Source organism: Colias croceus, chromosome 15 (genome assembly GCF_905220415.1).
Source record: "Colias croceus chromosome 15, ilColCroc2.1".
NCBI lineage: Eukaryota > Metazoa > Arthropoda > Insecta > Lepidoptera > Pieridae > Colias > Colias croceus.
The window spans coordinates 6300962-6317122 of NC_059551.1; the positions used below are offsets into that span (position 1 = coordinate 6300962).

At 31.9% G+C, this 16161-nt stretch overlaps 2 protein-coding genes across 3 annotated transcripts; one reads left to right on the forward strand and one right to left on the reverse strand.

Moving 5' to 3' along the window:
- The first annotated feature begins 1080 nt into the window (after positions 1-1080).
- LOC123698038 (polypeptide N-acetylgalactosaminyltransferase 3-like) lies at positions 1081-5284 on the forward strand. 2 transcript variants are annotated; one of them, XM_045644628.1, is made up of 7 exons: positions 1081-1267; positions 1356-1504; positions 1602-1699; positions 1779-1959; positions 2376-2514; positions 2845-3030; positions 3415-5284. In XM_045644628.1, exons 1-7 carry the CDS (start codon positions 1253-1255, stop codon positions 4447-4449), a joined length of 1803 nt encoding a protein of 600 aa, XP_045500584.1. In that variant the 5' UTR covers positions 1081-1252; the 3' UTR covers positions 4450-5284. The 2 variants fall into 2 exon arrangements, with proteins under 2 accessions (XP_045500584.1, XP_045500585.1); XM_045644629.1 differs by lacking the exon at positions 1081-1267 and having other exon boundaries at positions 1392-1427.
- LOC123698041 lies at positions 5256-8766 on the reverse strand. Its single transcript, XM_045644630.1, has 3 exons — positions 8332-8766; positions 6286-6495; positions 5256-6032 (listed from the first exon to the last, which is right to left on the reverse strand). Exons 1-3 carry the CDS (start codon positions 8372-8374, stop codon positions 5824-5826), a joined length of 462 nt encoding a protein of 153 aa, XP_045500586.1. The 5' UTR covers positions 8375-8766; the 3' UTR covers positions 5256-5823.
- Between the last annotated feature and the right edge of the window lie 7395 nt (positions 8767-16161).

Below are 16161 nucleotides of genomic sequence, written 5' to 3' on the forward strand. Positions count from 1 at the left end.
ATAACAATATTATGATGAAATTTAGAACACCATTTTCAAGATTTTTACTAGTAATGAAACAACACTCGACATCGGTATTGCACTCACATGTAGTTATAAGATTGTTCGTTTTTACATTGAAATTTATACTTTTTTAACTTACCTCATATTTTTTGTTTTAGGTATTTCAGCTTTCCAAAAAGTAAAATCAAAAGAAATATATGTGCCCATCAAGGGTAAAATTACTGAGGATTACGACCCAGAAAAAAATACCTTTTGAAAAATAAACTTTGTAAAGTTAGCTGAAATTTGTGCAAGGCGTTTATTATAAACAGTTTTTCTTTGATGATTTTGACTTGAAATTGACCCGTCGAAGCAACGCGTTTAAAAAGATCTGAGTAGCTTACAATTTGGTAAACAGCATCTGATGCAAAACACAACTTTCCTCTATTTACAAAGGATGTTAATGCTATATATCGGTTCATATCCAGGCTTTTTAGCCAAGAGTTATTTAAAACTATCATTCTATACCAATTAAAATTGTATGTACCTATAAAGTATGGCCGGTAATACAATTATAATATAATTAATACTGTTAAAAATATATGTCGTTATTATTTATAGACCATGATTTTTAGTTTTTTCTATTTCGAAAAATCCTGAATATACAAACCAGTGTGGTCACCCACAGAAAGAGACAAAAAACAACACTGACGTCATTCAAGGTTATATTTTCTTGTGACAAGTCAATGGTCATAGTGCAATCTCCAGTGTATTAGATATAAGCTTCTTGGTTACGTCCTTGGTTACGTCCACAGATCTACACAGAGCAAGTGCAGATCTATCTGTGGTTACGTCCATGTTACGTCATTTGCTTTAGGGATGGCGCCAAGAAGCTTTTAACTAATACACTGGAGATTGCATTATGACCATTACTTGTAACAAGAAAATATGACGTTGAATGACGCCTGTATGTTTTTTATCCCTTTCACACCTAACTTGGCAAGTTGGTAGCACCGCGGACTTCAGTCAACTTCGGCCGAGTACCTACTTCGCCGAGGAACTTCGCGAGTAGTGTGGAGGAGGCATTAGACCTGGCGCCTGGTGAGATACTTTTTTGACAAGATATCGGAATCAGACGACTGTAAACAATATAATATAATCGTCCAATGTAATAAATATGAAGGAAATATATAGAAAAGACACTTTTTATTTATGTTGATAGTAATTTTGCTACTTGAATATGTGCTGCTAAGTATGTAAAATTACAAAAATGGTGCTCCCAAAAGTAAGTCGGAAGAATTTTAAGTTTTAATAATTTGACATTGGATATAAATTAAAATTCTAATAATAATAATATTATTTTGTGGTAATAGCAGGTCTGGAGTTATTTCTGTAGAGGACGAAGAAAAAAAATCACAAGTCTCGTTATAATTTTAATTGTTTTGGTAAATGTAATGTTATATACAAGTTTACTTTTATATAATACAATACAAAATAGAAATAACAAACACTGGTATGACAGGTAAGCACAAAAAACCCATTTAGAATACATACTTTCTTAAATTAATATTATACATATTTTAATAAAAGCTTAATATATTTTAATGTTAATGTTGTAGAATTCATTTTGATCAAGATTCTTATGTCGACACTAAAGGAATGAGGGTAATTGTTGGTCACTATGTTGGTGGAAACTCTGGAGGGAATTTAACAGAGGGTATATATTTTATTATAATTTATACACTATTTTAATTTTATAATAAATGTATTAATAATATGATTTCATTTTGTTGCAGAAATGGTAAATAGCAATAACTACGCTCCAGTAGAGGGAGTGGGTGAGGGTGGTCGCCCCGTACAAATGACACAGAGGGAACTCATTACTGCCAGAGAATTATATGCTTTACATTCCTATAACATACTTGTAAGTGATAAGATATCCATTAATAGAACCCTGCCAGACATGAGAAGTGAGAGGTAATGTAACTTAATAGTAACCTTGAGTTTTAAGAACAACTGTTTAAATAAAAATAGCTCCAAAAGAACAAAGACTCATATTGAAAATATTTTCTTTGCACAAGTACAATAAGATTCAATAATAAATAATTCAAGCTATATCAACAAATTACAGTGCATATTTCCACACTGTTTTAACATTTATGTTATAGGCCTATCCGGCCTGTCATAACAAAAATTAAGAAAAAGGGATTGAACTAGTTGTTTCAATAGTTTGAAATATGTACTCAAAGCTGACTAAAAAAATAAAAAATAACATAATGTAATATAGCTTATAATCAGTAATCAATCAAAAGGATACAAAATAATTCTAGCTTACAATTTGTAAATTCTGAATACTGACTCACAAACTTTTACTCATAATATTTTTATTGTAGTTGCAGGAATGTGCAATATAATTTAGAAAATTTGCCAACCGCAAGCGTTATTATAGTCTTCCATAATGAAGCTTGGTCTACACTTATGAGAACTGTGATGTCTGTGATATTACGATCTCCTGCAGGTTTATTGAAACAAGTAAGTGGTAATAATTAGTATTGTATGTTGTAAAAATATTATCACTGTATTTTTTAATAAAATAAAATGGATGGTCAATGATATATTAAGAATTTGTTTTTTTATTAGTAAAGCCAAAGAATGATGAGCTCATTGGATTTGTTAAAGTTTTGTGTAAAAATTAATAGACTCAGCAGAACACAGAATACTCCATAATATGTATAAAAACATTTTATGATATTTGCTGGAAGTCTATATATATTTACGTTACTTTGACCAACAATATGTCCTTTTTATTCTAAGACTAATAGTGTATAAAAAAGAAGTTAATACTATATCCTCACTTTTCAGATTATTTTAGTTGACGATGCAAGCACAAGGAGATATTTGGGTAAAGAATTAGACGATGCTATAGTAAAATTAAATAAAGTACAAATATTGAGAAGTACAAACAGGACAGGGTTGGTTGGTGCTAGGCTCATGGGAGCACATAAGGCAACGGGAGACGTGTTGGTCTTTCTAGATGCTCATTGTGAGGTATGACTAAATTAAATACTAAGAATTTTTTTGAATACTTTACAGAAAACAGATTACTCGTGGCTTTTTTCACTGTTAAAATTATTAGTTTTGTGTGTGACTATTTTAAAAATATGCTTCCTGTTGGATAAAAAATCAGTCTTTCATCCTTTATTGATTGCAAGTTTTAAGCATAAAATATATGTTATGCTCTTTAAAATAAGATCGATATATAAGAAATAGTTAATTTTGTTGCTTTTAAATAGACTATTTAAAACTGTTCTATGGTACCTACTTATTTAACAATAAGGAGATTATGTCACATGGTATTTTTATGTTAAAAATTAAATTTTAGTGTTAAGGCCACCTGTATTTTTTCATATAAAAAAAACAATGTGTTTGTAGGTCACACAAGGCTGGCTCGAGCCTCTTTTAGATAGAGCAGGAAGTGATGATGTATTCATATGCCCACACATAGACCTTTTGTCAGACGAAACATTAGCATACACAAAGAGTATTGATGCGCATTGGGGCGCGTTCAGTTGGCGACTGCATTTCCGCTGGCTGATGCCGAGCGACGAAGTTATGATGACTAAAACTAATAACCCATCTAAACCTTATCCAACTCCAGCGATGGCTGGCGGCCTTTTTGCCGTGAGAAAAAGTTTATTTTGGCGACTAGGTGGATATGATGAAAGTATGCTAATATGGGGTGGAGAAAATCTTGAACTATCCTGGCGAGCGTGGCAATGCGGTGCGAGAGTAGAAATAACACCCTGCTCTCGAGTAGGACATATTTTTAGACGACACAGCCCATATAAATATCCCGGTGGTGTGGCCAAAGTACTTAACACGAATCTCGCTAGAGCCGCATCCGTGTGGATGGACGAATGGGCTGACTTTTTCTTCAAATTTAACCCTTCCGATGCAGACATTCGTGATCATCACAGTGTAGCAGCTAGAATGACGTTGAGAAAGAATTTACAATGTAAAAGTTTTAAATGGTATCTGGAGAATGTATGGCCGCAACATTTTTTCCCTACTGATGATAGATGGTTTGGTCGGATACGTAACGAAAAGGGTAGTTGCTTGGGAATACTTGCTGGCACGCCAGGTCTTGGTGGACCGGCATCTGGTATTAGCTGCGGGAGTGATCTTGATTTAGAAAGACTGCTCGTATACACAATGGACGGTAGAATAATGGCCGATGAAGGTCTATGTTTACAAGAGGGTAATGGTCGAGCGGTTTGGAAGAGTTGTAATAATAGTCATAAACAAGTATGGAAGCAAAAGGGACCGCGATTGAAAACACCTGAAGGTTTATGTTTGACGCAACTAATAAGTAACAGTAAAGATGGCGTCACTGATCCATTAACAACTAAAAGATGCGTAAATGACAATGGACAGATTTGGCATTTTGAACGAGTGCCTTGGCGATAATGTGATAAATATTTATGGTACAAAATTATACTGGCAATGTACAATAGATTAAGGTAATTAAATGTTCGTTAGGATACGTAAATTTCGATATCTGACAAGCTTTAATTTTGTTTTATATTTTATTAATTCGAACATTGGACTGAAAACCAACAAGAGTGCAATCTTTCAAAGTACTATTTAGTTTCCATTTTAGGATAGAAAATCGAGAAAAATTGATCATAAAGATCATTTATGTATGTATTACCTATTTGCCATTAGCTAGTTAAATTTTTTTACTATGAATTGATCTGATAATATAATATTTTCATTTTTGTAGGTATTGTAATTTATAAATATTTACATTTTAAATAACAATTGCATCACTTTATGGGTGATATTATGTAATAATCAACTAATAATGGATTTACTAATTTATCTGTGATTAACTATGAATAAACTTATTATGTTTTTTCATGTTTCAGTACTTATACTATTTTATTTTAAATTAGATAAGTGTGAGCCAACATTCATTTATATTAGGATAATTTCGATTATAGTATATACGGCAATTTCCCAGATTATTCATTAACTTTCTATCGAATGATTTTTTTTATATTTTTACTGACCTATGCATTTATGTTATTATATACTAGTCTTCAGTAATTTTATTCTATTTTATATTAATTGCGCTGATGTTAATCCTATTGGTTGTGTATTTTAAAAGATAAACAGGGATATAATATTGATGTTTCACGGTGCTTCGAATAGTACATAGGTTGTTAAATATTTGTGCACTTTTATAATTTTATAAAGGTAATAAAAAAATATTTGACTAAATAAAAAACCATTTATTTTGTAAACCCAATTTTACGTAGATAACAATTTGAGCTTCAGTACATTGTATTTCCAACTAGACTAGATTACAATAAGCAAAAAAATAAGCTTGTTTACAAAGAAATGTAAGAAATAAATGTGTATAAAAACCCTAAATTTACGCCAAGAAAATTATCTTATAAAATTGTACACGCTTTCCTCGCTGAATCACACGTTCACGTAGACCGAAAAGCCTCATGCGGAAAATGCTTCGCGAGGCTGTTCGCTCTATGTGAACTAGTAGACTAGTTTAACATATTATGTGGTGTGAATCTGCTTAACAAATGAAAAAGGCGCTGTTTTATCATCACAAGCGGGACTATCCATGTAGTAGTATGCTCTAAGTACGTACTTAGAGCGTCAAATACGGGGTACGCATTACTTAAATCTAATGTCATTGTTACATTTTTACCATCTTATTTTAAAATCTAATATAATAATAATGTTATAGTAAGTATATAATGTGCAGTGTGTAATGTGCAGACATTATCTTATAAAAGTTCTTGAATAATTATTAACAGTTCATCTCAATACATGGTACAATGTGAGTAAAGCTAAAGACGCAAAACTAGCGTGCGTGCTGGTAGAGGAGTTGCAGTCATTTCCTCTGCATATGAAACATCTTGCGTCGCTGTGGCCCCGAGCACGTTCAACTGCCTCTAAACCAAGGCAGACGGAGTCTATTTGTACCTTTGGGACGCATCCTCGTATCACGTCTACAGTATTGCCAACTGAAAAAAAAAAAATATTTCCAGATTTATAGATAGATACTCCTAATTAATATTTAATCCTAATAACCGGAAATAAATACCCGGTATTGTAGAAAGAAATGATAATCTCTGTATTTAATTTTGTAATTTTATTATAATATTAACTCTTAAACTTAACGACCAATTTTAATCACAATATTTATTTAGGAAACTTTTTCTAGGTTTTTAGATCATAACTGCAATATTTGATTTATTTTACTTACTCAGTACTTACATGATTTATCATCCGGTGTTGCTACCATTTTTAAACAGCGCATTTCTATATTTATTTTTGAATCTGTAGATGGTGGTGGGTGACCTAAGTTGTGTAGCCATTGAGCTGTAACCCAATTGGAGGGAGTGCATTCCTGTGAGGTTCCTGGCCAAATGGTCTCTTGAGGATGGCAACCCAGACAGCGTTGGTGGAAGCAACTTTCTGCTGTAACTAAAATAATGGTCTATGTAGAGCAAATTTTTGCAAGGACAAATCATATTAGAGCAAGAGTTTAAGAAGCGTATAGAATTGGCTTTTGGTGTGAGATGTGAGTTACTTTTTAGTTTCTTACTCATGAGATATGTGCCTAAAAAAATTAGAAGTCCAAGAAGAGGAATTTTTCTAGAGAGTCATGTAGATCACTGAGCAAAATCTTTATTTATTTACGGCAAAAAGGTATTATACAAATTATCATGAATACAGGTAATAATCTGGTAAAACGTTATCACAGTATGATCTTCAAATCGCTCAGCAAGCGACGTTAAAGGGTAAATCAATTTTAATCTTGCTAGGTAATAAAATGGCAGATTAGCTACACACGACCTGAACTTATGACATTATGGTAGCGCTTTGAGTAGGTAGCAGCTTCCCGGCCGTAACTGATCGACATACATCGGGTAATGACCACTTTGGGGCTCGCTTCACGTTTGTTTAAACACCGCAATCATATGTGATTTTCCCGCGTTTCGCGCCATTTTGCCGATCATCAATTCGACGTTCGGAATGTTCGTATGGACCGTAATATTATTGGACTGCGATCCGTTTTTCACGTTTTGGTATGCCTTTGCGGGCAAGTGACAGTTTAATACAGCTTTCCTATTTTCGATGAAAGTAATGATATAGATTCCTTTCAATGGATTTATACAATTTCAATACTATAATTATGTGACAGTCAGTTTATTTCTGACATTATAAGATTAATAAATATGTATATTGTATGTTATCCGAAACTTTACTAAATGCATAGATTTAAAGCGCATTTAAATTGGGTTATCTTACTTTCTTTTATCATAATCGGTAACAACCTGCAACATGTGGCATACGTCTATAATTATAATAACGCATATAAATATTATGAAGCGTAGATATCTTATCAATTATCATGTCTCGAAAAATCGTTATTGATAATTTTAATTCTTTATCACACAATAAAAGAACTGATTTAAGGACGTAAACGAAACAAAGAGCAGTCAGGAATATAAAGCAAGAGGCAAAGATTTGTCATATTATATTTATATGTAAACTAGCGGTCCGCCTCGGCTTCGCCCGTGGTACATATTCACGTTTTCTCTACATAAGAACCATCCTCGTACTTCAAGGAATATAATAAAAAAAGAATTATCGAAATCGGTTCAGCCGTTCTCGAGTTATGTGCTTACCAACACATTTTGCGATTCATTTTTATTTATAAGAAGATTTATGTATGATAAAAGGTGTTTCTTATGGTAAAGCTATCTCGTACGTGTTATATCCGACAATACATTCATTGAAAAAACTATTGTCGTACAAATCTGTTGCTGTTAAGTACGATATCATCGCTTATCTGTAGTCATACTAACCTAAATTTAAAACAAGTGATGATCAACATAAAAGAAACCCACGCGCGGCGCCGTGTCGACACAAAGTACTTAGATATATGACAATGTAAATACGATTGTCAACAGTGGATCGAATAAATATTTATTAAGCGGTAGGTAGTTGCGAAGCGAGATGAGCCTGGGATCCATTGTGTGGTAGCGTTGGGCGGCAACCGGACACCGCTCAACTTCATTCATAACGACAAACAGGCACAAATTCAATGATGTAACCGGTAACGTTTTGTTTTGCGAACAATTCATTTCACAACCATTAAAATTATTGTTCTACTTTGAATTTCGATTCGCAGTGAGTGACTTTACATACCTACTTAGGTACGTAGTATTAGAGAAAAGTTAGCTAGGTCAACGTACAGAAGAATACAGAAGAAGAAACGTACGAAAAGAATGAATGATGAGAAATTGATCTTACCAACAGATATAATTCCAGCAATACATAAAACGAATCCCAACATTGCAGTGACAAGGCGCAATTGCGTTATTTCGATAGAGGCAAATTAGAAGCACACTGTTGTCATACACGTACCGTTTATCGAACTAATCTGCACTCGAAACGGTGTAATCTTTTCTATGTGCCGTTATCACAGGATAATAAATAATTTTGACATAGGTAACTAGTGGAAAAAGTTTATTGGCTTTATTTATTTGAAAGCAGAATTTTCCGATACTGAACTATCTTTTGTGGCCATTTGGTAACTATGAATAGGCACATGGGAGACGAAAATAAACAGATGATATTTACACACGCGTATTTGCGTTTGCGTAGACCTATCGTAAATCCGGTTTTGTTTGTTCCCAAATTCTTTCAATAATTTTCGTAAATATCACCGTAATATACATGCTTACTTCAGTTTTTAACTCCTTTTTAACAGTATCAATACTTACATTAATAGGTAACTCAAAAGCTAGCAAGAAATATCGATTTCTCTTCGTCAAAAATGTATAAAAAGTGAGCTGTTAAAAACATCATGCTTATTGATGTTAAAAGAAAATCATGAAAAGCACGTATAAAATCGTTTTTAAACGATAATAGAGCCATTACTATGTTATTGGATTATCTTGTCTTACATTAATTTGTCGTTTCAGCTTACACAGTTGTATAATACAATAACTTAAAATGATTTTATTTCTAACAATAATTATATTTTGTTGAATAGTATCATATAAATTGCAATAATTAAACCATTGATAACATAGTCTCTAGAACTATATGTAAGGCATGTTTGCATTAAGCTATGATTAGGATCATCTTATTAAACTTCAAACTCATTAAAAATTAGTTAGAAATAGTTGTCGACATTCGATGGAAAATAGCTATTTACATAAACATTTTCGGTAATCATCACAAATGATGGTTCAAAGAAGCCGAAATGGATGATCTTTATATGTTTTTACAACTGGCATTTAAGTAGCTTGTAGGTCATCCACATACATAAAGACCAGTCGTTCAATAAATGTAAGAATAAGTAATTAAAATTCGTAAAAGAAACAGCAATGTCACCTAGTATGTGAAAATGTATAGAGTGGGTTTATACCTATTTTATATATTACTAGTAATCAAGTCTAGACGGTCATTTACTCATTTTATACCCCCATTATAAGGATAAAGATCTTTCAAATCTAATGATTGTCAAATGAAAGTCATTAGAGGGCACAGAATGTTGAATTTGTTCCATGTCCGAGGTATTTGCTGGTATTTTGATCTTTATATTTTACAGCGCCTATTGCAACCAATCGAGCAAATTATAGTTCCCCATTTGTTGATAAGACGTAGAATGGTGTGCTTACGTTTTTATAATATTACAACTTTAATTATTTCTAGACAATGCTGTATTTTTCATATTCAATACAATGGATTCATACGAGTACCTACAGTTAAAATTGTATATTTGAAGATACAATTTAACTTTAGGTAGATTTTCCAAGAACACTAACCGCTGCCACTATAATTAATGTAACAGCTGTAAATACTTCGGTTTATAAGCATTTCATGTCATTTTAAATTTGTAAGATTTTGGTACCTTCTCCGCTTGAGGCGGCCCACTTAACGCAATCGCGTTTCAATCTCAGGTTTCAATTTTTAAATTTTTGATGGCATTAAAAGCACGTTTCATCGATCAAGTCAAAAACTATCTCAAGCTGACCGTTTAATACCCATTTATTAGGGGATGCTGAAAAGTGAGTCGTAATTTTGTTGTGTTAAGGTATAATTTTATTAGATTTTGGGCTAAGTGCAAAATAGTGACGTAGATAAGAGCGGCGCTTCAGAGCAAAGACGCTTGACGCCGCGCCGCGCCGGGCCGCAGCCGTGTCGGCATGCGACACGTTGGATGTATTCAATTGATAACATTAGATTTCAAGATGTAGTCTCGCTAGAACTTATTATATTCAACCCACGTGATTATCAAATTATTAAACAGATACCTTATATAGAATTGACGCTTTCTCTGGTGAAAAAAATGACGCTTTTTCGAAGCTTTCTTTTCCGTTAGTTCAAATGCGAGTACGTGCTCTGATTAATAGAGTTGTTTATACATCTTTGTTTTAAATTCAATATTATTACCGGCATCCTTTAATGAGCATGTATTTAGAGTAATTAAGAAGCATTAGTGTGGTAGCACGACTCTTTCAGGCTTATCATAAAAAGACCGGCTAAACATCTTAAGTGTCCGATTTATTAAAAATCTTTGTGATAAGAGTTGATAAGTAAAACCAGTTAGCTGCTTCTTCTGAACATTAAAAAAGCTTTATTTATCTTGAATAATTTGTTATTGCCACTCTTGTTGCCTTCCGGTAGCCGTGTAATTGAATCTTCTGGTTTTTGGAGATTTATGACTGTCATTTGATTGAGCTACCGCCCTTGATTAGCGGTACGAGGTGCGGTGTCTTTGGTGTTCCTTTAGTAAAATTCAGTTTAATTAAAACCCTTTTAGGCATACATTTTTGATAAATTATGTCATTACTTTGTAAAAATTTGAATAAATTAAAAATTTGCTCCTTTAAGTCATTTATCATTCAAAATTGATATGAAGATGTATTTTATGAATATTAGCTGATACTAACAAGTTAAATTCTTTCAAACTTACGTTTGATTCATAATTTTAAAAGGAATAATAACTGAATAACATATATAAGGTAGTATCCAAATAATTGTAATTTGGAATAATATTTAAATTTTATTTCAAACTCAAACTCAAACATTCATTTATTCAATTAGACTACTATTTAGTAGCACTTTCGAATCGTCATTACATAAGTATTTTTAACATTTACCACCGATTCGGAAAGCAGTATCTATGGAGAAGAATCGGCAAGAAACTCCATAGTTGCTCTTTTAAAATCATGTCAATATTACATAATATGTAACTTATATCTAACTTATACATAATATATTATAATATGCCAAAGAACTGTCCTGTGGTTTTTACGCGACAACCCTCTATCGTAGCTCCGTCACGCTGGAACCCGCTTTAAAAAAAACCTTACTTTTTTTCAGCCTATTTTACCTACAAACGATGCTAATAAATGTAGTATAAGTCAATTTTTTGTAGTCTTACTAGTTACTTAGAAAACATCATTGATATCGTTCGAAGTAGAAAATATAAATAATGGCGTGTTGATTAGTTTTGGAATGGGTTCCAAATTGATTGTAGTTTATTGTAGTGGCAAGAAAATTCTTTATTTGCGTTGTTTTATCTCAAATTATTGCAAGAAGGTCACAATAACAAGATTTTAAAAAATAAATAACACTTGTTCAAAAACTACAAACGATGCTAATAAATGTAGTATAGGTCAATTTTTTGTAGTCTTATTAGTTACTTAGAAAACATCATTGATATCGTTCGAAGTAAAAAATATAAATAATAGCGTGTTGATTAGTTTTAGAATGGGTTCCAAATTGATTGTAGTTTATTGTAGTGGCAAGAAAATTCTTTATTTGCGTTGTTTTATCTCAAATTATTGCAAGAAGGTCACAATAACAAGATTTAAAAAATAAATAACACTTGTTCAAAAACTACAAACGATGCCAATAAATGTAGTATAGGTCAATTTTTTGTAGTCTTATTAGTTACTTAGAAAACATCACTGATATCGTTCGAAGTAAAAAATATAAATACATGCTACTGTGACCTTCTTGCAATAATTTGAGATAAAACAACGCAAATAAAGAATTTTCTTGCCACTACAATAAACTACAATCAATTTGGAACCCATTCCAAAACTAATCAACACGCTATTATTTATATTTTTTACTTCGAACGATATCAATGATGTTTTCTAAGTAACTAATAAGACTACAAAAAATTGACCTATACTACATTTATTGGCATCGTTTGTAGTTTTTGAACAAGTGTTATTTATTTTTTAAAATCTTGTTATTGTGACCTTCTTGCAATAATTTGAGATAAAACAACGCAAATAAAGAATTTTCTTGCCACTACAATAAACTACAATCAATTTGGAACCCCTTCCAAAACTAATCAACACGCTATTATTTATATTTTTTACTTCGAACGATATCAATGATGTTTTCTAAGTAACTAATAAGACTACAAAAAATTGACCTATACTACATTTATTGGCATCGTTTGTAGTTTTTGAACAAGTGTTATTTATTTTTTAAAATCTTGTTATTGTGACCTTCTTGCAATAATTTGAGATAAAACAACGCAAATAAAGAATTTTCTTGCCACTACAATAAACTACAATCAATTTGGAACCCATTCCAAAACTAATCAACACGCTATTATTTATATTTTTTACTTCGAACGATATCAATGATGTTTTCTAAGTAACTAATAAGACTACAAAAAATTGACCTATACTACATTTATTGGCATCGTTTGTAGTTTTTGAACAAGTGTTATTTATTTTTTAAAATCTTGTTATTGTGACCTTCTTGCAATAATTTGAGATAAAACAACGCAAATAAAGAATTTTCTTGCCACTACAATAAACTACAATCAATTTGGAACCCCTTCCAAAACTAATCAACACGCTATTATTTATATTTTTTACTTCGAACGATATCAATGATGTTTTCTAAGTAACTAATAAGACTACAAAAAATTGACCTATACTACATTTATTGGCATCGTTTGTAGTTTTTGAACAAGTGTTATTTATTTTTTAAAATCTTGTTATTGTGACCTTCTTGCAATAATTTGAGATAAAACAACGCAAATAAAGAATTTTCTTGCCACTACAATAAACTACAATCAATTTGGAACCCATTCCAAAACTAATCAACACGCTATTATTTATATTTTTTACTTCGAACGATATCAATGATGTTTTCTAAGTAACTAATAAGACTACAAAAAATTGACCTATACTACATTTATTAGCATCGTTTGTAGTTTTTGAAAAAGTGTTATTTATTTTTTAAAATCTTGTTATTGTGACCTTCTTGCAATAATTTGAGATAAAACAACGCAAATAAAGAATTTTCTTGCCACTACAATAAACTACAATCAATTTGGAACCCATTCCTAAACTAATCAACACGCTATTATTTATATTTTTTACTTCGAACGATATCAATGATGTTTTCTAAGTAACTAATAAGACTACAAAAAATTGACCTATACTACATATATTAGCACCGTTTGTAGGTAAAATAGGCTGAAAAAAAGTAAGGTTTTTTTTAAAGCGGGTTCCAGCGTGACGGAGCTCTCTATCGTCCATATATTCCTGAATACTGTAGTACGCTCTCTGAACTAGTACATTTTTTATATAGGTTTTAAATTTAGAACTACTAAACTCTTTAATATTGAGAGGAATTCTATAATTGTATAAGCGTATACCTTGACCCATAAATGAATTTTTAACTTTAGCTAATCGGAAAAATGGCATTTCAATTCTATTCCTGTTCCTTGTGCCATAATCGTGTCTATCTCCTACTCTTGTGTGTAAGTCGGCGTTTTTGTGAACATGCAAAATATTATTTTATATAGATACATATTTGGGGAGAAGAAAACAACTCACAAATTTGTTTCGCAATATGTATTGTTTTTGTTTAATAATACGGTCTAAAATTTGTGTTAAATAACTTAACAGTAATTTTCTTAAAAATAAAGAGAAAGAGACTCAAAATACTTCGATGGAATACATGTCCGGCATAGTAACCCGAAGATGCGATCGGCGAACGGACAGGGATTGCGTGAGATATTTCTGAGCACGTCCACGTTGCCCTCTCAGGCCTTGTCCGTTACTTTATGACAATTTTTATTTTGCTTTCACACGCATTTCTATGCTATTAAAATGGGAATATATTGAAATACAGGACTGTGGAAAAAATGCTGTACATAAAGAATTAAATAAAATGTAGAATTTATCATTTAGGTAGTTATCATTTATTTTGAGCTTCTAAAAATTAAATTATTTTGAGCTTCTAAAAAATTTAATGAAAAATAGTGTAGGTAAGGTATGTACACATACACCGGATTGAATCGATACTATTATGCTTGAATGAGTAAACTAATAAAAATAACTTGTAATATTAATTGAAATACATAATAAAGTGAATGTTTGTGTTATAGAAAACTCTATCTTCATTAATGTCTATCTGTATCAATTTCATAAATTTATGTTAACGCTTGTGTGTAAGCTGTGGTCACATATAACCGGTAGTGCATACGCCAACTTGTATATAAAAAAACTGTATTTAGCCTAAGTACACATGTAACGACCTTTTGTGATCCTTAAATAAAGAAAATAAAAGAAAATAGAAAATCTGATATATGTATTTATTGAGGAGTTATAATGGTTCTAAGAACCCGACCATCCGATCACACTATCCAGTTATGGTTCAATCGACAATTTATCGACTCGATTATACGAAATTAACGGAGCTTGTTGGTTTATCAAAATCAGTAGAATTACCACTGCCTTCTATGGTGATGTAATAAACATAATTTCACTTTGTAAACACGATAGGTACCTACGTCTCATAAAAAGGAAGCGTGTTAAATTGAATTCGGGAAGCGCAAATAAGTAATGGTGGTACCGTGGTACGAAAATTGATTGGAACGTTGTTTAAAGTATCGATAAAAGTTGTCTGAGATAATATAATATTGTAATCGCAGCTGCACGTTGAAGTTTATGGGGTACAAAAACAGCTATAGTATTTTCACTTCATTTTACTTGGAATTTTTTCTCTTTGTGCAAGTTAATGGTAAGATTTGAATAGAATTTATTTGTCTCATCACAACATTAGGTAAATAGATACATTGCTTGCAAATACATAGTGAGTGAGCTTATCAACTAGTATTGTGAGAGACTGGTGCCTGAAATAGGTTTCGAGGAACCTGGAGTACAAGTCACCAGCCCCCCCCGCATACCAATAACAAACTACAAGAGTAATTACATATTAGGTGATGGTGCAAACGATCATAAATTATGCATCTTAGTGATAAAAGACTAAATAACTAAAATTACACTATGTATTGTAAAGCCTACTGCTATACTAAAGTTAATTAACAGAAGTAAGAAAAGTTATACCTTATAAAATAAAATAAAAATACAATGAAAGCAAATCAACTCATGTGAATTTGATCACGATTTGATCCTTAAGTGTATGTATGTAATGTGTATGTATGAAGTGTGAATGTATATAATGTGTGTGTATGTAATGTTGCAAGTGTGTAATGTGTATGTATTTAAAGTGTATTTGTGAGTGTGCGAATTTGTACCTATGTATTTGGGTGTAATTATTGTAGTTGGAGACATTTTGGGTGAAATTATACAAAGTAGTAAAGTCTGGGAGAAAAATATAAAATATTACGTCGGTGGAGATAGCAGATTTTCAGTTTCTTCGTATGTTCGGGACTTAAGGTAATTAGTGACAGTTTATTTACAGTTAGTTTTATTTTGTATATAAATGTTAAATATATTGTTGTTAAAATTGTTGTATAAAAATGGACCAAGATAGCAGAAGAAGCGGTGAGAATGGAAAGTGTTGAAAGATACGGTTTGACATACGTTGTACTTGCAGCGTTTTTTGTTATAGAGCGGATCGAAATTTAGTTGATTAAGATTATTCGAATGTATGTTCTGTCATGGGCGTAGCCACGGTGGGGCAGGGTGGGGCGCTTGCCCCACCCAGACTTTGACCTGGAAGGTACCTAACCAAATCTAAAAATTGAATTATCCAGGTACTAACTACTAAGCTTAATATCCGTAAGAAAATTTAGGCGAAAATTTAATTTTATTTAATTAGGCGCTTTCGCAGGCGCGTTCG

Coding starts and splice junctions, on each gene's coding strand:
- LOC123698038 (XM_045644628.1), top strand. Junction 2,515..2,844: donor CTGCAGGTTTATTGAAACAA/GTAAGTGGTAAT, acceptor CTCACTTTTCAG/ATTATTTTAGTTGACGATGC. Junction 3,031..3,414: donor TTCTAGATGCTCATTGTGAG/GTATGACTAAAT, acceptor ATGTGTTTGTAG/GTCACACAAGGCTGGCTCGA.
- LOC123698041 (XM_045644630.1), bottom strand. CDS start 8,374: ATGTTGGGATTCGTTTTATGTATTGCTGGAATTATATCTGTTG. Junction 6,496..8,331: donor TGCTGGAATTATATCTGTTG/GTAAGATCAATT, acceptor CCATTATTTTAG/TTACAGCAGAAAGTTGCTTC. Junction 6,033..6,285: donor AACACCGGATGATAAATCAT/GTAAGTACTGAG, acceptor TTTTTTTTTCAG/TTGGCAATACTGTAGACGTG.